Source organism: Scyliorhinus torazame, chromosome 17 (assembly GCF_047496885.1).
Source record: "Scyliorhinus torazame isolate Kashiwa2021f chromosome 17, sScyTor2.1, whole genome shotgun sequence".
NCBI classification, from domain to species: Eukaryota; Metazoa; Chordata; class Chondrichthyes; order Carcharhiniformes; family Scyliorhinidae; genus Scyliorhinus; species Scyliorhinus torazame.
Window position 1 is genome coordinate 177,986,243 of NC_092723.1, and position 21,800 is coordinate 178,008,042.

A 21,800-nucleotide genomic window follows, 5' to 3' on the forward strand; every position below is an offset into this window, starting at 1 on the left:
CCTGTGTCCAATACTTGCATTGTCCAGGGGCAGGAGGGTCCAATGAGGTGCCTGCACGCGTATTTTGAGGTCGCAGAACAGATTTTCGAACTTCCAACTGTCAGGTGTTGTCCGGGTCACACCACGCCTCTGGCCCCCAGCTGAGCTGGGTGCACCCAGTCTGCACAGCGCTCTCCTAACAAAAGCAGGATCTCCAGCGATGTGAACAGTGGTTCATTCTGAACAATGTGCTGTTAGCACCTGGTCACGCAGTCCCACACCTGTCTGGAGGAGTACAGGCCGGAATTCTCTAGTGTCGCGATTCACTTTTCCTGCCTGCAGTGCACTCCCACCCGCGGGTTTCCTGGTGGCTTGGGGTGGTTCCAATGGGAAATCCCATTGACAAGCGGCAAGACAGAATCCCGCCGCCAGCGAACAGCGCGGCGCCGAGAAACACGCGGCTGGGGGACCGGAGAATGCCACCCACAGTCCGTTTCAGCTTTCGAAGACAATAAAGATTATTATTATTAATTTGCAAATTGGCTATGTTTAAACTTAGCTTCCACGTTCCGAGTCTTTAATCCATGTTCATAAAAAGAAAGTAACAATATTTTGGCAATAATCCTGGAGGTCATGGGTCACCTGACCATATTCTACAGCAGGGAAGAGGAATGGAGGATTATCACATCAGATCAGTGATAACCTCATTGAATGGCAGAGCAGACTCGATGGTCCGAATGGCCTACTTTTGTTCCTACCTCTTATGGTCTTTAAAAATGTCATAAATTTGCTTATTTGGGGAAAGAAATTAAATGAGGGAACTCTTCCAGTTGTTATTAAAACGTTTACGTTTTCTAGCTGTCGGTCTAACTTGTGAGTTAATTAGACACTGTTCATTTCAAAATTCAACGCAAAAAATGAACTTTGTTAAAATAAGCAAAAACATTTCCCCAATCTAAATTAAAATAAATTTCCTGACTGGAGGATGCAAAAAAGCTGCAAAAACTACTAGTGGTCGGTCTTTTCTGTTTGCCTACTCACCCACTGCCATTGCGCCATTTAACTTTCCTGCAAATCATTTTGAAAAGCTGGAGTAGAAACTGCTAGAAGCTAAATGAAATAATTCCATCAATGCAGGTGATTTATCAGTACAAATACAGTCTGAGAAATTAGTCATTAAACGACACAATTTAATGCATAAAGTTAATCACGTTATGAAATTTGTAATTGTTTTAAATTTTGGTTCGATCGTCATTTTGGACAATAGAAACTTCAGCTACTGGTGACAAATGTTCAGAAGTGACCTGTGGGAATCCATTAGCAGATTGTGCTCTCACACTAACACAGCAGCTATAACGTTTAACACAAGCAGTGATAGGAAGTATAACAGTTATAACACTGAAATTGTCTATCACCGCACTCAAGGTGTAATGGGTACTGCAAGTAATTAAATGGGGTTGCCTGCTGCATGCCCTGACATACCATTTTTAATACATAATAGATCAAAATAACAGCTAAACCGTACATCATTCACTAGAAAGGTTGTAACAAAAAAAAGGTAACTTTTAATTGAGTAAATTATATTAACATTCGATAGCAGGATCAGGTTTAATAAGAATCTTGTTAAATTAATCTATAGCCACAAGAAATGCATGACTGAAATATGAAAAATGCAAATTCTTGCTCTGTTGCACACTAAGCTCAGTAACATGCAACAATTTGCATTTAAAGCCACATGTTATTGGAGTGGATGTAAGACACAAGTTAGTTCAGTGTTTAGTGCTGTACATTGGTGCAAAAAGTACAAATATTAAAGTCTCTTTTCCCATCAAATGCATTTCCCACACAGAACTCTTGCAGTATATTGCGTGTGTTACTATCCAATTCATATGGCAATCAAGGACCTTTAGGCCTTTTCCTCTAATGTGTGATTTAAAGTGACTCTTCTGCAGCAAACATCTCCAATTCCAGTTCTTCCAGGCTGTCATATCGGACAAGAGAAGGAACAAAGGGTTAGGAAATTGTGTTTGATTCATTTACAGATATCTGCTATATCACTTTCAATCCTGCATAGTGTTTCTAACCCCTGAGACAGCTTCCACTTAGCTCCTTCTATTCCTACATTCAAACTCAAAAAGGCCACACTCAATTTCTTTCAATGTCAATTTTATTTGACAGACACGAGTGTTTTTGTAATCTTTGCAGATCTTTTAAGATGTGTAGCTCCAGTGGCGGTCACAGCAACAGGTCTGTAACTGCACCGAGGAAACAGATTGTTCAATAACCCCACATGATTAAATACATACTCCAAATGTCCCATCAGTAAAAATTAGAATTAAATACTCTGAAGTCACAAGGACTCGAAACGTTAATTCTCTCCACAGATGCTGGCAGACTTGCTGAGTTTTTCCAGCATTTCCTGTTTTTATTTCAGATTTCCAGCATCCAGACTATTTTGCTTTTATTGTTTCAAGATACAGGAGAGGTTTCCGATTTACTCAGAGGGACTTTAGAAGCTTAGACATTAAGCTTCGAGAGATTAGACATAACCTTTCACCACCAGATCATACCTTCTTTTCTCTTTGCACTTTCATGGGAATCAAAATGCTGTTTATTTTGAAGCCTTGGGTGCATTCAATTTCCATCATAGTCCTGAGAGGTACTAAGCAGTCATGTTATATCCATCCCCATGAGAGTAAAACAGCTGCAGGGGAAAGATCAATCCGGGTTTCTAGTACATTTGATGGTGGCTGGTTTCACAGTGGCAATAGTGGAAGCAGGGAGTAGGTGCTCTCCCAGCTGGAAGCACTACAACTGAATGCCCCACTAAAAGGGCCAGGAGAGAAAATACCTTGGGAGTGCATTTACTTACATGGGCTGTTTCTTTTTCATCGCTAGTGCAAACTTGTTCAAAGACTGACTGTCCAACCATTTTCCATTGGTACCAACGGATAACTTGTGTCTTGTAACCTCGATGCAACAATGAGCACTGTAACACGACAAACCAATCTAATTTTCCAGCGCTTGACCCATAGCCCTGGAGGTTACGGCAACCCAAGTGAACGTACTAAATACTTCTTAAATGTTACCAGAGTTTCTGACACAACCAGTCTTTCACACTGCGAGTTGCAGACTCCCACCTGGGTGAAAAGGTTAGGAGGGGTGTGGAGAAGAAACCTTTTCACCCAGAGGGTGGTGGGAGTATGGAACTCGCTGTGTGAAAGACTGGTTGAGTCAGAAGCTCTCGTAACATTTAAGAAGTATTTAGTATATTCACTTGGGCTGCCGTAAATCTATGTCCCCTGGTTATTGACCCCTCTACAAATAGAAAAAGTGCCTTCCTATCCACCTTATCTGGGCCCCTCATCTTATTATACACCTCTATCAGATCCCCTCCCAACCGTTGGTGCTGCAAGGGAAACAGCCCCAGCCTATCCAATGTTTCTTCATAGTTCAGATCCTCCAGTCCATGCGGCATCCTCGTAAATCTCCTCTGCACCCTCTCCGAGGCGATCACGGTCATTCCCATAATATGGTGACCTCACTTGGTTGTAAAATTACACTGCATAAAAAGCACGTGTACATTTGGCTCGTACAGATTACTGCCTGCCCACCAGTTCCTTATGTTTTGCAGTTGTTTCTGAAAGCATCATTTCAGGCAACCGAATTGTACAACAAAATTACTTCAGGCTCAGCTGCCAGTTCGTGCATGAGAAACCGAAATGATCTGAAGCAAAATGATAAACTTAGCATTGTTGAACAAATCGGCGACATTAAGATCAATTGGTTCTCTTTCGGTCCCCTCATGGTACAAGGTTTAGGGAAAACAAGCTGGCATTGCATGTTGGAATACGAATGCGTAATGCCAGAGTGAAAGAACAGAGTCTTGATCCACCACTCTGCTCAGCATCCAGTCTGCGACCCATTAGGCAGAAGGTAAAAACGGAATGGGGGTTAGGGATGAACAACACATTGTCAGTGATGTGCAAATTCAATGAATGAATAGGTTCATTTTTTTAAAAACTGAGCATTAATAGCAAGGATAACACTTGCAACGTCTCTACTTCCTATGGAAGCTAAAGAAATTTGGCACGTCTGTATTGACTCTCACAAAGCTCTACACATATGCCATAGAGAGCATCCCATCCGGTTGCATCATAGCTTGGTATGGCAACTGCTCGGCCCAAGATCGCAAGAAACTGCAGTGTGGTGAACTCAGCTCAATGCATCACACAAGCTTCCCACCCTCCCATTGATTCGGTCTACACCTCCCGCTGCCTCAGGAAGGCAGACAGCATTATCAGAGACTCCTCCCACCCAAACTTTTCCCTCTTCCAGACCCTTCCATCACAGTTAGCACCGTTGCTTCACAGCTCCAGGGTCCCAGGTTAGATTCCCGGCTTGGGTCACTGTGCGGAGTCTGCACATTCTCCCCGTGTCTGCGTGGGCTTCCTCCGGGTGCTCCAGTTTCCTCCCACAGTCCAAAGATGTGCAGGTAAGGTGGATCGGCCATGATAAATTGCCCTTAGTGTACAAAAAGGTTAGATGGGGTTACTGGGATTGGGTGGAGGCGTGGGCTTTCCAAGGGCCAGTGCAGAGTCGATGGGCTGAATTGCCTCCTTCTGCACTGTAAATTCTATGATTCTATGATCAGGCAGAAGGTACAGAAGTCTGAAGACCCACATATCCAGATAGAGGAACAGCTTCTTCTCCATAGCTACTCGACTCAACAACTCCCCCTCGGACTGATCTGTTCCTGTAAGAGCACTATTCATGACGCCCTATGCTGCTTTTGCTCATGTATTTGCTTTGTTGGGCCTTGTTCCGCACTAACCAATCACGGTTTGTCGATGTGCTTTGTTGATTATTCTTTTTGTGAACGTATTGTGTCCCTTGGCCGCAGAAAAATGCTTTTCACTGTACTTCGGTACGTGACAATAAATCAATCCAACTTGTACACTGGTTGGGGGGAAAAACAGACTGAAGGCAGGCTGATAGCTTAATTTATGATTAACTGTCTGATCAGCAATAAGTAGCAATAGCAAAGAAAATCAAACGGGAGCAAACACAGATTAAAAATGATGGGGAATGAATAGAAAACTTTAGGCCAACACAAAGTTACTAAGGGCATTTGTTGTTTTTCCATGGTGCTGATCTACCTACAATTAAGCACACGTGGGAGTTGTGTATACAACCATCATTCCAACCCACCATTAGGGAGCAGGAAAGCAGCTTGAGGTGAACCACCTGTCCTGTGTGTTTCTGCTGATCATTTTACTTTCTTTGTGGGCCAATCAAGGCTTTGGATTTCCAGGGGACTGGGAGAGTATCATAGAATTTACAGTGCAGAAGGGGGCCATTCGGTCCATCGAGTCTGCACCGGCTCTTGGAAAGAGCACCCTACCCAAGGTCAACACCTCCACCCTATCCCCATAACCCAGTAACCCCGCCCAACACTAAGGGCAATTTAGCATGGCCAATCCACCTAACCTGCACATCTTTGGACTGTGGGAGGAAACCGGAGCACCCGGAGGAAACCCACGCACACACGGGGAGGATGTGCAGACTCCCCACAGACAGTGACCCAAGCCGGAATCGAACCTGGGACCCTGGAGCTGTGAAGCGATGGTGCTATCCACAATGCTACCGTGCTGCCCGTCTGGAGTACTGGAGAGAGAGAAAGCCATACCCTCTCCCACTATGGCACATCACCTGGAACAAGACTGTATTAGAAGCACAAGATTGTCAAAATAAAAATTCAATTTTAATACAAAGGTTGCATGCTGTGGCAAGTTTCCATTTCTACAGACTTGGTATCAACAATTTATGAAAATGATTTAAACGGCCCACTATTAACCCTATGAACAGAAGCACAAATACTGGACCCTCCATGTAAAATACCAGTCATTATTCTTGGGAGTGTAGGCAATCATTTCAGGAACTAGTATTGCTGTTCTTTGTCCTTCAACAGGTACCATCAATTGGCAATAATAATCTTATTTAGCTGCCGACTGCCATCATTCACTGCATACCCTGATTCCAATGGAAAATTGGTGAAAAGATATCCTTTCCCATCCCACCCCCTCACCCTAAATCAAACCATTTGTCGAGCTGAATAAACGTACACTTGAAAAATGATATCAGAGCCTAAAGGCAGTTGGCCCTTTAATGTTAAAGTGACCTTGAATGTTCCAACAATTTACCAAGCCTTCGGGTGTCCTAGAATGCCACTAACCTCTGGGTCAGCAGATCACTGCTTTTGCTCTTCACTGCTATCAGTCCTATGGATCCACAGAATCCCTACAGGGCAGAAGACCATTTGGCCCCAGTCTGCCCAGCCTGCTGAGAGAGCTCTCTACCTAGGTCGACCGCCCCCACCCTATCCCTGTAACCCCACGTTAATAATGGCCAATCCACCATCTTCGGATCGTGGGAGGAAACCAGAGTGCCCAGAGGAAACCCAGACAGACCCAGGGAGAATGTGCAAACTCCATGCAGTCACCTGAGGCCGGAACTGAACCCGGGTCCCTGGTGCAGTGAAGCAGCAGTGCTAACCACTGTGCCACTATGTGACGGTTCTGAAAATTCCCAGAATTCTCATTTCTTAAAGCATTCTAATCGCTCACTCAAATATGTGAATTAACTAAATTCTAAGCAGAGAAATTTGGAAGAATTAAGGATTTAACAAGCAGCTTTCACGAATCATTACCATGTGAAATGAATCTGCCAGGGAGTATTTTTCGCTTCAGTAGATAGAAACGTAATTGCGGTTTATTTTAGATCTGAAGCATACTGCTAAACAGTGGAGAAAAAATAATTTTGCGGAAGAGAAACAAGATCCTTCATCGACAGGGTAACTTTATCCCATTTACAGTGTAGACTTCATAGCTGCAATAATGAATGCATCATCCGTGACAAATGGAGATTTCTGGCATCCTGCTGCACAGCAAATTTAACTTCAGGGGGGGGGGGGGGAAAGTAAACGGGGCATTTTGTTACATTGAATAACCACGCAGCTCAGAAAGTATGTTCTTTGCTGCCCTGGTGAGCTGGCCTGTTCGACAGCAGGATCATATGGACTCAAAACATTCACTCTGTTTCTCTCTCCAGACGCTGCCAGTCCTGTTGGGTTTATCCGTCATTTTATGTTTTTATTTCAGATTCCCAGCATCCGCAGTATTATGCTTTGAATGAGCTTACAGTTCGGTTTAGTATTCACAAGAAAAACAAAATCACAGGGGGGATGGGGAGAAAGTGAGTTGGAATTTCTGTAAACTGAGAGTGAAGCATCTCATCATTCCATTTGGTATCTATTTCCGGTAAGCCACCTGCAACTTTTCAACATTTTCCTCTGTAGTTCGTAAATTTTCATTAAAAATATGTGAGAACAAGCAAGCATGAAGTGCAACCAAACAGCAGAATTTTAAAAATCTTACGGCAGTCAATACTCAGTCCTGGATAGTATTAAAATGTTAAATATTCTATTTGTGACTCATACTAATAAACTACTATGGACCAGATTGCAGTCATCTTTAAGAATTAAGAGTGGTCAAAAACCATTGACAGTGAAGTTTTTCTCATCACTGTACCATAAATAATTTGTAACAGTCAATTTAACATGCAGTATACCTGCTTGCTACCTTTACAAGGGCTGCAATTTAAAATATGTACAATATTGCAGCAGCCTAGCCCCACACAGTTGCCAGTTGATTCGGTTCACCATCACATTTGTTAATAATGATTTGGAAAATAAGATGTGTGCAAATCCAACCTTAAAAAATATATATATATTTGTTTATAGTCACCTCGCTCAGGTTGGAAACACATTTCAATTTTATCTGGCTCCTTTTAAGATCATCATTTTGCTCCTCTCAAGGATAACTTCTACGATGAATAACGCATTGTTCAAGTGGTTTATCAATAACTTTACAAAGATGTTGTGCATTATTCCATCAGGCTTGAGTGGGGCCAGAACAGCATACAGGTCAGGGCCAATGTTGAGACGAATAAATACCACTTCCACAACTTTCTTAAATAGGTTCCATGAAGAAAGTGCTGAATGAAAATTTATAAAGTGACAGTGTGGATGAGCAATGTCTATCTACAGCCGCATTCAGTGTTGATCCTCCCCATGGGAGGTAGGTGAAACAGGAGATAGATATCTTGAGCCAATACCTACTGTTTAATTAATCCTGGAGAAACAGTTCGGTTTTGCACCGGTAAACCACCACCATCATTATAAAGCAGATAAATGCTTTGGAATGCACAATCCATGTTACTTGCAAATCTTGGCACGTTCAGATGGGGGCATGTGAGGTGCCAAAGGATTAGAGCAGGCAACTGTCCTCTCCTCCAGCAAGTACTTTGCAGAATAAGGTCTGTCATTCTGATCTGCTATACAGCCACTGCCCATGGGGGGTATTTTTAAGGAGGTGAGAGATAGAAGGGTGGAAGAGAGGGAAGAAGAGAGGGAGAAAAGGGGTAGGATGGAGAGGGAGAGAAGGAAGGAGAATGGGAAAATATTGATTTCACAATGCCCGGTATTTGTTTTTATTGGTCTTTAGTCAGTCAAAGTAGCCATCGAATACATCCACCTCGGCGTCGTTGTCGAAGGTAATAGAGGCCGGATCCGAGAGCACCCCGAGGTCGACGAGAGCCTGGTCGAAGTCGTCTGGCAGGAAGACGATTCCCACATTGAGCAGGATGTACTCCATCAGGAAGGCATAGTAGAGGATCAGCACGTTCACAAAAAACAATCCCACGTAAAACATATAGGGCAACTCATCGAAGAGCGACTCCACGGAATCGAGGTCAGCATAAATGGTCATAGGCTTCAAGGTGGCAGCGGGCGGCAGGGGAGAAGCGCCTCACTGGGGAACTTGCCTGGCGCGTCCGGCAGCCGCGCTGACATTGGCCTGTTGTTATGGTGCTTTCCGCGGGCTGGCTGGCTGACTGGGGGCGGCCTGGGCAGGCTGCGGCCGGGCAAAGGGGTTCAAAGGCCCGCGACTCGCCGACGCCGTTCGCTCCTGCCCCGCTCTCCCGCCTAGGCTGCTCGATGTGCTAGGCCCTGCATCACTCCGCTCCTCCCTTGCCCCTCACACTCCGCCGCCAAAGCTGCTGCGCTCCCCAGACTGAAAACAGGATGTCAGCCCCGCCTCCCCAGCACACCCCGCCCCTCCAGCTCGGCCAGCCTGCTGATTGGCTGATCCCTCCGTCAATCAGGTGACGACACGGCTATTGTCCCGCCCCGGGTAGACGCCGGCCCCGCCCCCTCCCCGCGCGGCCGTGCACCGCCGCTGGCTGAATGGCTTAATGTACCGTCAATCAAGTGACGGCGCAGCTTTTTTGTCCCGCCCCCGCCTCTCAACCACGCGAGCGCAGAACACTCCTCCTCCTCCCTGGGCGCGCGCGCGCATCGCCGGTTGCTGAATGGCCAGCTTTGCCGTCAATTACGTGACGATCTGGCTTGTGGTCCCGCTGCGCACACAGGCGCAGACCAGGCCTCGGCCACTCTTGTGTTGCCGGGTTGTTGATTGGATGAGTCTGCAGTCACTCAGATGACGACACAGCCATTGCCCCGCCCCACTCCCATGCACACGCCCCTTTCAGCCAGCGGGCCAGCTTGTCTGGAGCCGGTCTCTTTCGGGGCGGAACTTCGCGCGCGTGCGCTTGACGTCATCGTCGCCACAGCCCTGCACCTTATAAAATGCTTTTTAAAAATATCGCCATTCGCACCTTAACATTTTTGTTTGTTGATGACGTTCTTCCCGGAATCGTCAAACGGCAGTAAAAACCGAAACCGTTTGGGGAAAAAAAAGATTAGTCAATGTTGGACGACCGCGAAGACCTCTGGGAGTTGTAGTCTCCTGTGAGAGGCACCGCCATTGCTTTGTGTTGGCCTGGGCCTGAGAACGCACTCCATCTCCCAGAAAGCCCCGGACGCCCGGCCCCGAGCGTTGCTGCGTCTTCCGCCAGTATGTTGGTGATGGGTTTGAATGTCACTGGCATATTTTAGTGCATCGCGAGTAGTATGTGCGAAAGGAGCGTCGAGGAGTGATGTTTGGCCGTTCAAGGAGCTGGGTCGGCGGGAGCTCGGGCAAGTCCCCTCGGAACATTCATTCGTTGGAGCATCTGAAGTGAGTGACTGTGTGAAAACCGTGGCCGGAGAAGCAGCTTTCACTGACAGCCTTGAGTAGTGTATCCGGGATGGATGGGCCTTCGGGTCCAGGCCTTTTAACACAGGGACATGCCAAATGTTTGCTTCAATATTTCAATAACCTCGACTTGTGCCCGCTCTCTAATTCCATGTTTTGTCTAAAGCACTCTTTTTCCCCCTCGCTTAAGAAGCAGCCATAAAAGTGCACCAGAGCAACATGCCTCATTTCAAATAGCTTGCTGCATAAAAGTTTTTGGGGATGTGATTATGGACCAGGTATGAAAGGGTTATTTCTTTTAAAAAACGTTGCATAGTTTTATTTTAAATGCAGTTTTAATTACTCGCTCATCAACGAGTAAGCCCTTGCTTTCTGCCATGGATTGAAGATCTGAAACCTTTAATCACCTGGTACTCGATCATAGGTTCGGGTGTAATGGAAACTGTTATGATTTTTATTTTAAACACCTGCCATAACGGGAAGTAGGAATAAGTGAACTGACCCACTCTTTGGGGGAATGGTTTACTTTCATTGAAGTATCTCCATTGAAAGCAGATGTTTGACAAAGGTTATTTTAGACCTTGTTTCGCACTTGAATGAAGTGACCAGAAGCATGTGACAAAAGATTAGTTTCAGCTTCATTTGTTCAGTGGAAGTGACACTTCAGCTGTTGGCATCTGCTGAGTTCTTTTTTTTAAAAAAAAGCTGTGTTAATTGTGTTCAATCAATAAGCCCCACATTACATTAGCAGAAAACAACAGTGAAAAATATGAAATTGAAACTAGCCCTACTTACACGACACTGTTTTGAAATTCTATGCAAGTTTCCCTGCCTCCAGTCTGAATAATGGATTCAAGTTATTGTGCATAAGGTGCCATATAAGCCACAGTTATTTGGATTTGTTGTCCAGGAGTTGAATATTTCTGATATTGACTGTAATGTCCATGAGTAACAATAATGTTTTTTTTTTTTTTTTTTTAAACTTGCCGTACTGATGGGTGACACGGTGGCACAGTGGTTATCACTGCTGCTCACAGCTCCAGGGTCCCAGGTTGAATTCTGGCCTCGGGTGACTGTGAAGTTTGCCTTTTCTCCCCGTGTCTGCGTGGGTTTCCCCCAGGTGCCCCGGTTTCCTTCCACGATCCAAAAATGTGCAGGTTAGGTGGATTTGACATGCTAAATTGCCCCTTAGTTTCCAAAAGGTTAGGTGGGGTTACTGGGCTACGGGGATAGGGTGGAGGCGTAGGGTGCTCTTTCCAAGGGCTGGTGCAGACCTGATGGATCGAATGGCCTCCTTCTGCATGATTCTACAATTCTGTGATGCTGAAAGATTCAAGGCCCTAGGTATGTTTGATGTATGTTTTACCTGCCCCATTAGAAAACTTGGTTGGGGCCTATGTCATTTTGTAGTCAGCAATGACTTTCCTCCTTGCCCCTGCAAGTTTAACAGAAGGAAATCTTTGCAACCTGCCCTTTTTCCCCATCTGTATTCTGCCCCTGATGATAATATCTGTAATCATTTTTTAAAAATATATATATTTTATTCAAATTTTTTTTTGGCCAAACAAAACAGTACAACATTTTTTCCCTTTTTACAACAATAAAACAATATAAATAATAGTGACCGTTTTTTAACAAATAAATAAATAATATATAAACTAAATGGCAACTGCCATAACAAAATATTAACTCTCCCAAATAATAAAGTCAAACAAGCCACTATACATATCCAAGTAAAAATATCCATACAAAAACACCCCTGAGGACCCACCCGAGCCACCCTCCCCCACCCCCCCCCCCCCCGGGCCTGGGTTGCTGCTGCTACTTTCCCAGTTCCTTTATCGTTCTGCGATATAGTCAATGAACGGTTGCCACCGCCTGGTGAACCCTTGAGCCGAACCTCTTAGTGCGAACTTTATCCGTTCCAGTTTTATAAACCCTGCCATGTCATTTATCCAGGCCTCCACGCCCGGGGGTTTAGCTTCCTTCCACATTAACAATATCCTTCGCCGGGCTACTAGGGACGCAAAGGCCAAAACATCAGCCTCTCTCGCCTCCTGCACTCCCGGCTCTTCTGCAACCCCGAATATAGCCAACCCCCAGCTTGGCTCGAACCGGACCCCACCACCTTCGAAAGCACATTTGCCACCCCCACCCAGAACCCATGCAGTGCTGAGCATGACCAAAACATGTGGGTGTGGTTCGCTGGGCTTCTCGCGCATCTCCCGCACCTATTCTCTACCCTGAAAAATTTACTGAGCCTTGCTCCGGTCATGTGCGCCCTGTGCAAGACCTTGGATTGTATCAGGCTAAGCCTGGCACACGAGGACAAAGAGTTTACCCTGCGTAGGGCATCTGCCCACAGCCCCTCTTCGATCTCTTCCCCCAGCTCTTCTTCCCATTTTCCCTTCAGCTCATCCACCATGATCTCCCCCTCGTCTCTCATTTCCCTGTATATATCTGACACCCTACCATCCCCCACCCATGTCCCCGAAATCACTCTATCCTGAATCTCCTGTGTCGGGAGCTGTGGAAATTCCCTCACATGTTGCCTCACAAAAGCCCTCAATTGCATATACCGAAATGCATTCCCCTGGAGCAACCCGTATTTTTCCGTCAGCGCTCCCAGACTCTCAAACGTCCCGTCTAGGAACAGATCCCTCAGTTGCACAATCCCTGCTCTCTGCCATGTTCTAAATCCCCCATCTATTCTCCCCAGGACATACCTATGATTATTCCTTATCGGGGACCGCACCGAGGCACACGTCATTCCCTTATGCCGTCTCCGCTGCCCCCAAATTTTCAGCGTTGCCACCACCACTGGGCTTGTGGTGTATTTCTTCGGGAGAACGGCAACGGCGCCGTCGACGATGCTTGTAGGCTGGTTCCTTTACAGGACGCTGCTCCCTCCCCTTCTCCCATCCACTTACACACCATTGAGATATTGGCGGCCCAATAATAATCACTTAAGCTCAGCAGTGCCAGTCCCCCCCCCTATCCCTGCTATGCTGCAAAAAAACCCTCCTCACTCTCTGGGTCTTCCCAGCCCACACAAAGCTCATAACACTCTTCTCAATTTTTTTTGAAAAAAGCCTTCGTGACCATCACCGGAAGGCACTGGAACACAAAAAGAAATCTCGGGAGGACTACCATTTTGACCGCCTGCACCCTACCCACCAGTGACAGGGACACCATGTCCCATCTCTTAAAATCCTTCTCCATCTGTTCCACCAATCATGTTAAATTAAGCCTATGTAGGGTTCCCCAGCTCCTGGCTATCTGGATCCCTAAGTACCGGAAATCTCTTGTTACCCTCCTCAGCGGTAAATCATCAATTCCCCTGCTCTGCTCCCCCGGATGCACCACAAACAACTCACTCTTCCCCATATTCAATTTGTACCCCGAAAATTCCCCAAACTCCCTGAGTGCCCACATTATCTCAGGCATCCCCTCCACTGGGTCCGCAACATACAGCAATAGATCATCTGCATACAATGATACCCGGTGTTCTTCTCCTCCCCTGAGTACTCCCCTCCACTTCCTAGAGCCCCTCAGTGCTATGGCCAGCGGCTCAATTGCCAATGCAAACAGTGACGGAGACAGGGGACACCCCTGTCTTGTCCCTCTATAAAGACGGAAGTAGTCGGACCTCTGCCTGTTTGTGATCACACTTGCCACCGGGGCCCTATATAGAACATAGAACATAGAACATAGAACATACAGTGCAGAAGGAGGCCATTCAGCCCATCGAGTCTGCACCGACCCACTTAAGCCCTCACTTCCACCCTATCCCCGTAACCCAATAACCCCTCCTAACCTTTTTGGTCACTAAGGGCAATTTATCATGGTCAATCCACCTAATCTGCACATCTTTGGACTGTGGGAGGAAACCGGAGCACCCGGAGGAAACCCACGCAGACACGGGGAGAACGTGCAGACTCCGCACAGACAGTGACCCAGCGGGGAATCGAACCTGGGACCCTGGCGCTGTGAAGCTACAGTGCTATCCACTTGTGCTACCGTGCTGCCATATAGCAGCTGTACCCATCCAATAAACCCCTCTCCAAAACCAAATCTCCTCAACACTTCCCATAGGTAGTCCCACTCCACTCTGTCAAATGCTTTCTCAGCGTCCATCGCCACCACTATCTCCGCCTCCCGCTCCAGCGGGGGCACCATCATCTCCCCTAGCAGCCTCTGTATATTCGTGTTCAGCTGTCTCCCCTTAACGCACCCAGTTTGATCCTCGTGGACCACCCCCGGGACACAATCCTCTATCCTTGTCGCCGTCACCTTGGCCAGGAGCTTAGCATCCACGTTCAGGAGGGAAATAGGCCTGTAAGACCCGCACTGCAGCGGGTCTTTTTCCTTCTTTAAGAGTAACGATATCGTCGCCTCCGACATAGTCAGGGGCAACTTCCCCCTTTTCCTGGCCTCATTAAAGGTTCTCGTCAAAAGCGGGGCCAGTAGGTCCATGTATTTCCTATAAAATTCCACCGGGAACCCATCCGGTCCTGGGGCCTTCCCTGCCTGCATGCTCCCAATCCCCTTTACCACCTCCTCCACCTCAATCCGTGCTCCCAGTCCCGCCCTCTCCTGCTCCTCCACCTTCGGGAATTCCAGCCGATCTAGGAAATGCATCATTCCCTCCTTCCCTTCCGGGGGCTGAGCCTTATACAGCCTCTCGTAGAATGCCTTAAACACCCCGTTCACCCTCTCCGCTCCCCGTTCCATCTCACCTTCCTCATCCCTCACCCCACCTATCTCCCTCGCCGCTCCCCTCTTCCTCAGTTGTTGGGCCAGTAACCGGCTCGCCTTCTCTCCATACTCATGCTGTACACCCTGTGCCCTCCTCCACTGTGCTTCTGCCTTGCCCGTGGTCAGCAGGTCAAATTCCATATGTAGCCTTTGTCTTTCCCTGTACAGTCCCTCCTCCGGAGCCTCTGCATATTGCCTGTCTACCCTCAGAAGTTCTCTCAACAGTCGCTCCCTTTCTTTGCTCTCTTGCTTCCCTTTATGGGCCCTTATGGATATCAGTTCCCCTCTGACCACCGCCTTCAGTGCCTCCCAGACCACTCCCACCTGGACCTCTCCATTATCATTAAGCTCCAGGTACCTTTTGATACACCCCCTCACCCTTAGACATACCCCCTCATCCGCCAACAACCCCATATCCAATCTCCAGAGTGGGTGTTGCTCCTTTTCCTCTCCTACCTCCAGATCTACCCACTGTGGAGTGTGGTCCGAAATGGCTATGGCCATGTACTCCGTCCCTGTCACCTTCGGAATCAGTGCCCTTCCCAGGACAAAAAAGTCTATCCGTGAATACACCTCGTGAACCTGGGAGAAAAATGAAAACTCCTTACTCCTAGGCCTAATAAATCTCCAGGGGTCTACTCCTCCCATCTGTTCCATGAAGTCCTTAAGCACCTTGGCCGCTGCCGGCCTCCTCCCGGTCTTAGACCTAGACCAGTCCAGCCCTGGATCAAGCACCGTATTGACGTCTCCCCCCATTACCAGCTTTCCCGCCTCCAGGTCCGGGATACGCCCCAGCATACACTTCATGAAGTTTGCATCATCCCAGTTCGGGGCATATACGTTCACCAGAACCACCGCCTCCCCTTGCAATCTGCCACTCACCATCACGTATCTACCCCCACTGTCCGCCACTATGGTCTTTGCCTCAAACAGTACCCGTTTCCCCACTAAAATAGCCACCCCCCTATTCTTCGCATCTAAGCCCGAATGGAACACCTGCCCCACCCATCCTTTACGTAGTCTGACCTGATCTGCCAGTTTCAGGTGCGTCTCCTGCAACATGACCACATCTGCCTTTAAGTTCTTTAGGTGTGCGAGTACCCGTGCCCTTTTAATCGGCCCATTCAGCCCTCTCACGTTCCACGTGATCAGCCGGGTTGGGGGGGCTCTTTACCCCCCCCCCCCCCCCCCCCGCCCCATGTCGACTAGCCATCCCCATTTCTAACCCAGCTCTTCACCTGGTTCCCACGTACCCGTATGTCCCACCGACGGTGCTCTCCCGTCCCGACCACCCCGCCCCATAACAGCTCCCCCTTCCCCTTAGCAGCAGCAACCCAGTTAACTTCCCCCCCCCCCCCCCTCCGCTAGATCCCTTTCTAGCGTAGTTGCACCCCCCATGTTGCTCCCAGAAGTCAGCAAACTCTGGCTGACCTCGGCTTCCCCTGTTTGTCCTCGGCCCCTCATTGTGCGAGGCCCCCTCCTTCCTGCGTCCCCGTTCCCGCCACAATTACCATAGCGCGGGAGCAAAGCCCGCGTTTCCCACTCGGCCCCGCCCCTGATGGCGCAGTTCCCTTCTCCTTCCCCTTTCCTTCCCACCGGCGCCCACAGTTCCCCGTACTCTTTACCCCCCCCCCACGAGGGGAAAAGAGAAAAGTTACAAAATTGAAAAAATTCTCCCCCGCCCCCCCCCCCCCCCCCTTCCTCGTCCCACATAATCACCCCACCACTTTATTACAGATGCTTTTTCTCTCGCCAGACTATTCCAGCTTCTCGTCCACAATGAATGTCCACGCCTCTTCTGCCGTCTTAAAGTAGTGGTGCTTCCTTTGGTGTGTGACCCACAGTCTCGCCGGCTGCAACATTCCAAATTTAACCTTTTTGTGGAGCACCGCCTTGGCCCGGTTGAAACTTGCCCTCCTTCTCGCCACCTCCGCACTCCAATCGTGGTACACGCGGATCACCGCGTTCTCCCACCTGCAGCTCCGAGTTTTCTTCGTCCATCTTAGAACCATCTCTCTGTCATTGTAGCGGTGAAACCTCACCACTATGGCTCGAGGTATTTCTCCTGCCTTTGGTCTTCGCGCCAGAACTCGATAAGCTCCCTCCACCTCCAAAGGGCCCGTCGGGGCCTCCGATCCCATTAGCGAGTGAAGCATCGTGCTCACATATGCCCCGATGTCCGCCCCCTCTGTGCCTTCGGGAAGACCCAAGACTCTTAAATTCTTCCTCCTCGAGTTATTCTCCAGGGCTTCCAACCCCTCCACACACCTTTTGTGCTGTGCCTCGTGTGTCTCTGTCTTTACCACCAGGCCCTGTATTTCATCCTCATTCTCCGCAGCCTTTGCCTTCACGATCCGAAGCTCCAACTCCTGGGTCGTCTGCGCCTCCTTTAGCCCTTCAATCGCCTGTAGCATCGGGGCCAACACCTCCTTCTTCAGCTCTTCCACACAGCGCCGCAGGAACTCTTGTTGCTCCGGGCCCCATACCGAGCCACCTTCCAATGCCATCTTGCTTCGAGCTTCCCTTCCTTGCCGCTGCTCCAGTGGATCCACTGCTATCCGGCCGCTATCCTCTCCTTTATCCATATTTATCCGGGGGGGATTCCCTCCTATTTCACTGCACAATGATTTTGGCCGTTAAAAATTGCCGTTGGGGCTCCTAATAAGAGCCCCAAAGTCTGTTTCAACGGGAGGTGCTGAAACGTGCGACTTAGCTGGTCATCGCCGCACCCGGAAGTCAATATCTGGGTGTCAGGTTCTACATATAGTCTGACGACACACAGCTCAACCTCACCACCACCTATCTGACCCTTGCACTGTGTTGGGCAGATTGCTTGTCTGATATGAAGACTTAGATGAGTTGCAAATTCCTCCAGTTAGATGAGTTGTAAATTCCACCAGTTATAAGGTTGGAATAATCTGAGCCATTGTCTGGCTTGTACCTAAACTTTATGCCCTTGTCAACATTTTGATAACTTTCCTTGGACATTCAATGACAAGTTGACCTTCTTAATTGGTTCATCACAAAGACTGCCAACTCTTATCTCCTTAATATTGCCTGCTTCCATGCCCTTCTCACCCCATCTGTGGCTGAAGCCTTAACTCATGTCATTGTCATTGTCACCCCCAGAGCTCCATTGGTTGGTGTCTTATCATCTAAAACCTGGCTGCTATATCCTATCCTGTGTCAACTGCTTGTCACATCAGTCGACAAATCTACAACACCTCCCAATTTAATCATGCTGTCCCTCCACATCTCTGTAACCTCTTTGGGCTTACAATCGTCTGTGAACTCTGCATACCTATCTTTGGCATCCACACCCTTCCCTTTAGTGGCTGTATCTTGAAACACCAATACTCATGTGCTAGAATTCCCTCCTTCAATTCTTCTGTCTCCCTATGTCCTATAAAGCCCTAGTTAAAGCACACTATCAGCCAAGCTTTTGTCACACCAGTTGGATTCTACCCATATTTGTCATTCTATGTTAAAGAAGCTATTTTAGTTCAAGTTTGTTATTCTCTGATGATTGATGACGCCATCCTCCACCAGTGCTTCTCTGCCAGTTTGACTCCATGGTACTGCTTCATATAGCTCAACTCTTACTTGTATCTTGGTCAGCTTCCAGATTGCTGCTGCTAACTGCTAGCTCTACCTTTCTGTTACTGGTTTTGACTCCAGGATTGCAAATTGCCTATCTGATGGCGATCCAAGATTTTCTTCAAATTAACTGCTATTTGGCTGAAGAACATAAACAACACAGGAGGAGACCATTTGGCCCTCCACCACCAACGCACACTAGCAGCAGTGTGTGCCACCTAGATGCACTGCAAGAACTCACCAAGGCTCCATAGGCAGCACCTTCCCAACCCACAACAGCTACCATCTAGAAGGACAAGAGCAGCAGACACGGGAACACCACCAACTGGACTTTCTCTCACCATCCTGACGTGGAAATATATCGCTGTTCCTTCACTGCCACTGGGTCAAAATCCTGGAACATCCTCCCAAATAGCACACAGGGTGTACCTACATCACGTGGACTTTAACAGTTCAAAAGACAGCTCACCACGCCTTCTCAAGGGCAATTAGGGATGGGCAAAAACACTGGTCTAGCCAGCGAAGCCCACATCCTGTAAAAGTGAATTTTTAAAGAAGTGCATTTTCAGGTATCTTTTACATTTAGTGAGAGTTTCTACCTCCACCATCATTTCAGTGTTTCAGATCGGCTGCAGGGCATTCTGAAAGGAGAGGGGAAACCGACCTGTATCGTGGTACGTACTTGTGCCAAAGGTATAGGCAGAAGAACGGATGAGGACCTGCAAGCAGAATTTGGGGAGCTAGGAAGTAGATTAAAAACAGGATCCAGAAGGTAGTAATCTCTAGATGACTTCCAGTCTCATGTGCCAGTGAGCATTGAAATAGGAGGTTATTCTAGATGAATGCATGTCTGGAGAGATGGTGTAGAAGGCAGGGCTTAAGATTTCTGGGACATTGGGACCGTTGTACAAGGTGGACGGTTGCACCTGAATCACAATGGGACAAGCATCCTTGCAGGGAGCTTTGCTGGTGCTGTTGGGGAGGGTTTAAACTCATTTGGCCGGAGGTTGGGATTCAGAGAGAACATTCAGCAGGGGGTGATGCACAGCCAAAATTAGAAGAGACAGCAAGTGAGTCAGGAAGGCATAGTAGTTATAGACCAAGGCATTTGGCAAGATTGAATGGTATTTATTTTAATACAAGGGGTATGATGAGCAAGGCAGATGAGTTGAGGGCATAAATTAAAACATGGGAGTATCATGTCATTGTTGTTAGAGAGACATGGTTGAGTGAGGGACAATATTCTGGGAGAGGACTGTGAGCAGGCGTTTTTAGGTAAATCTGTGACAGAACAGTGGGACCCATTCAAATAGGAAGAGTACAGGGCCAACATGTTCCAATCAAGAAAAAGGGTCGGGGCAACAAATCCAATGAACTCTGGATATCGAAGGATACACAGCATTGGGTAAAGAAAAAAAGGCTTATGGCAGATAGCAAGGGCTTGAAACAGTAGAAGCCCTAGAGGTGTGTAGAATGTGCAAGAGGGAGCTTATAAAGGAAATTAGGAGTGCAAACAGGGCCATGAAAGGATACTGGCAGGTTAAATAAAAGAAAATCCGAAGTTGTTTTACAAGTATAGCAAAGGGATAACGAGGGAATGAGTAGGGCCCATTAAGAACCACAGTGGTAATTTGTGTGTGGAGCCGGAGGACGTAGGTAGGGTTCTAAATTAATACTTTGTGTTCGCTAGTGAGAGGGACGATGTGGAGATCCGGGAGGAGGACTGTAAAAAATGAATGAAATTATCATGGACAGAGAGGAGATTCTCAGCAGTCTGGCAGGTTTAAAAATAGACAAGTCTCCAGGGCCAGATGAAATTTATCCCAGTCTGTTGAGTAAGGCAACGGAGGAAATAGCAGGGGTGCTGGCAATTTTCAATTCCTCTCTGGCCACAGGAGAGAATATAGAACATACAGTGCAGAACGAGGCTATTCAGCCATCGAGTCTGCACCGACCCATTTAAGCCCTCCCTTCCACTCTATCCTCGTAACCCAATAACCCCTCCTAACCCTTTTGGACACCAAGGACAATTTATCATGGACAATCCACCTAAACTGCACATCTTTGGACTGTGGGAGGAAACCGGAGCACACCCACGCAGATACGGGAAGAATGTGCAGATAGTGACCCAGTGGGGAATTGAACCTGGGACCCTGGTGCTATGATGCCACAGTGCTACCCACTGAGCTACCATGCTGCCCTAGAGGTGATGAAGGATAGCCAACGTGGTACCATTATTCAAGAAAGGAGGACGGGATAAATCAGGTAACTACAGGCCAGTCAGTCTTAACTTCAATGGTGGGGAATGTATTGGAAGCAATTCTGAGAGACAGAATTTATCTGCATATGGAGAGGCAGGGATTAATGAAGAACAGTCAGCATGGATTTGGCCATGCCTGACCAACCTGATTGAATTTCTCGATGACGTGACCAGATGTGTAGATGAGGGCAATCAATGTATTTGACGTAGTCTACTACTTGGACTTCAGCAAAACTTTTGATCAGGTCCCACGTGGTAGATTGATAACAAAGATAAAAGCCCATTGGATCCAAGGAAATTTGGCACATTGGATCCAGAATTGGCTAAGTGGCAGGAATAGAGGGTGATGGTCAAGGAAAATTCTGACTGGAAGCCTGTGCCCTGAAGGGTCCCACAGAAATCAGTGTAGGGCCTTTGCTGTTTGTGATTTAGACACGAATTTAGGAGGGTTGATCAGTGAGTTCGTGGACGATGCGAAAATTGGTGGGGTGGTAAATAGCGAGGAGGATAGCCTTTGATTATAGGAGGATATAGACATGCTGATCAGATAGGTTGATCAGTGGCAAATGGAATTCAATCCGAATAAGTGTCAGGTGTTGCACTTGGGTAGGACAAACAAGACCAGGGAATACATGATAAACGGCAGGATCCTGGGAAGCACCGAGGATCAGAGGGCCCTTGGTGTGTATGTGCACCGGCCCCTTAAGGTAGCAGAGCAGATGGATACAGTGGTTAAGAAAGCATATGGTAGCCTTGCCTTTGTTAGCCGAGGCAGAGTTTAAGAGCAGGGAGGTTTTTGCTGAAACCTTATAAAACATTGGTTAGGCCACAGCTAGAGTATTGTGTGCAGTTCTGCAATCCACATTATAGGAGGGATTTGATAGCACTAGAAAGGGTGCAGAGAAAATTTACCAAGATGTTGCCTGGGCTGGAGAGTTTTAGTTGTAAGAGAGATTGCATAAACTGGGCTTGTTTTCCTTGGAGCAGAGGAGTCTGAGGCGGGACATAATTGAGGGGCATAGATAGAGCAGTCAGGATGAAACTTTTGCCCT

General features: G+C 47.5%; 2 protein-coding genes across 3 annotated transcripts in view; one reads left to right on the forward strand and one right to left on the reverse strand.

Moving 5' to 3' along the window:
- Positions 1-1,148: 1,148 nt before the first annotated feature.
- On the reverse strand, positions 1,149-9,117 carry dexi (Dexi homolog (mouse)). Of its 2 annotated transcripts, none has more exons than XM_072481720.1 (2): positions 8,159-9,117; positions 1,149-1,960 (listed from the first exon to the last, which is right to left on the reverse strand). In XM_072481720.1, exon 1 carries the CDS (start codon positions 8,805-8,807, stop codon positions 8,544-8,546), a length of 264 nt encoding a protein of 87 aa, XP_072337821.1. In that variant the 5' UTR covers positions 8,808-9,117; the 3' UTR covers positions 1,149-1,960; positions 8,159-8,543. The 2 variants fall into 2 exon arrangements, with proteins under 2 accessions (XP_072337821.1, XP_072337820.1); XM_072481719.1 differs by having other exon boundaries at positions 7,785-9,117.
- A 903-nt stretch (positions 9,118-10,020) lies between these two features.
- Positions 10,021-21,800, forward strand: part of clec16a (C-type lectin domain containing 16A) — a 324,098-nt gene continuing 312,318 nt past the window's right edge. Inside the window, exon 1 of the mRNA XM_072481721.1 lies at positions 10,021-10,115. Within this exon, the coding sequence (XP_072337822.1) occupies positions 10,036-10,115 (80 nt within the window). The 5' untranslated portion in view covers positions 10,021-10,035. The remainder of the gene's footprint in view (positions 10,116-21,800) is intronic.

Excerpts from the sequence above, each read along its gene's own strand:
- dexi (XM_072481720.1), bottom strand. The coding sequence starts at position 8,807 with ATGACCATTTATGCTGACCTCGATTCCGTGGAGTCGCTCTTCGATGAG.